Source organism: Empidonax traillii, unplaced genomic scaffold, assembly GCF_003031625.1.
Source record: "Empidonax traillii isolate 1590-97213 ecotype Southwest subspecies unplaced genomic scaffold, ASM303162v1 scaffold1874:size73997, whole genome shotgun sequence".
NCBI classification, from domain to species: Eukaryota; Metazoa; Chordata; class Aves; order Passeriformes; family Tyrannidae; genus Empidonax; species Empidonax traillii.
The window spans coordinates 15,590-17,092 of record NW_020957067.1 but is presented as its reverse complement, the minus strand read 5'-3'; the positions used below and the strand labels follow the sequence as shown (position 1 = coordinate 17,092).

The 1,503-nt window shown below is 59.6% G+C and overlaps 1 protein-coding gene across 1 annotated transcript in view; it reads left to right on the top strand.

Moving 5' to 3' along the window:
• The window catches only part of TUFT1 (tuftelin 1), a 15,868-nt gene extending 15,067 nt beyond the window's left edge, over positions 1 to 801 (top strand). The window contains exons 13-14 of the mRNA XM_027908906.1: positions 86 to 186; positions 747 to 801. Coding sequence (XP_027764707.1) covers positions 86 to 186; positions 747 to 801 — 156 coding nt within the window. The remainder of the gene's footprint in view (positions 1 to 85; positions 187 to 746) is intronic.
• Positions 802 to 1,503: the final 702 nt, after the last annotated feature.

Here is a 1,503-nt window from a genome sequence, read left to right as displayed (position 1 = left end):
CCCCCAGCTCCCTCAGGAGTTTCTCCAACCCCTTCTTCTCCTGCTGCTCCAGCCCCATTCCCAACTCCTGCCCCTTCTCCTGCAGAACCTGGAGATGCACGACCGCATCGAGCACCTGATCGAGAAGCAGGTCAGCCGGGGCGGGCACAGCTCCAGGGCCCGCTCCAAGTCGGAATACGTGAGCAGGTAACGGGGGGGGACATGGAATTCCAGCTGGGATTGAGGGGGAGGGGAAACACCTGGCTGCTCTGCAGGACCTGGAGGGAGGTGATGCTGGATTGGGGGGATGCTCCTCTGGATTTGGGGATGCTCTTGGATAGCAGGGATGCTCCTCTGGATTTGGGGATGCTCTTGGATAGCAGGGATGCTCCTCTGGGTCTTGGGGATGCTCTTGGATAGCAGGGATGCTCCTCTGGGTCTTGGGGATGCTCTTGGATAGCAGGGATGCTCCTCTGGGTCTGGGAATGCTCTTGGGAAGCAGGGATACTCCTCTGGATCTGGGGGTGCTCTTGGGAAGCAGGGATGGTCCCCACAAATTGGAGATGCCCTTCTGGAGCCGGGGATGCTCTTGGGAAGCACACCCTCCTTTTTCCCACATCTCCACCCCTTCCTCCCCTCCCTCAGCAGAGCCCGGGGCAGCCAAAATCCCTCCTTTGGTTTGGATTTCTGGGGAAGAAAGGGGTGGGATCCATCACCCCCTAAGACTTTTTTTTTCCTGAAAAACCCCCCCTTTTCTCCTCCTACAGCAAGAGGCTGACAGGCCCCAAACCGCTGCCTCTGATCCGGGTGGTGGAGACCTGATCCCAGAGAGCTGGGCCGAGCTGGACTCTTCCCCTTTGCCGTGGTTGGCCCGGATTTTCCGGATTTTTTCCCTGCTTGGCTCTCGCCCTCCGGCCTGGGGGCCCTCCTGGAGCTGCTGCAGCCCAGGGTGGATGGAGCCCAGGGCGCTCCTGGAGCAGGGAAGGAGGTTTGGGAAGCGCCCAAACGTGGCTGTTCCTTGCGGGATCCCAGCCCAGCTCCCGGGTCTGGAAGTTGGGATAGTTCCACACCCCCCACCCCCCTCTTCCTTCTTGGGAGTGGATTCGCTGTCCCAGGCTGGGTTTGGAGGGAGGGTCTCCCTCTCCCCATCGACCAGATTTCCCCTCTCCCCTCCTGGGGGGTCGAAGGCCACCCTTTTAATTTTGGGTTTTCCAAACCCTCAAATGCGAAGATTCCTCTTCCCAAAGAGAGAAATCCCTTTTTTCCCCCCCATTTCCAACCTCCAGCACCCACCTGGCCGAAAAAATCCGTGTTTAGACCCGTTCTCTGTGCCCTGTGTGTGACCCCAGAGGCCGTTTGGGGCACTCCCTTGTATTTATTTCCCTAAATTATCGGTGTCTCCCAAGGATGTGGCGACAGGCACAGGCTGCCAGCCCCTCATCCCGCCTCCAAAATTCCCGGGAATGCGGCCCAGGACTGCCCCATCCCCACGTTTGACCTGGGAAACACCAGCCAGCTCCCCGG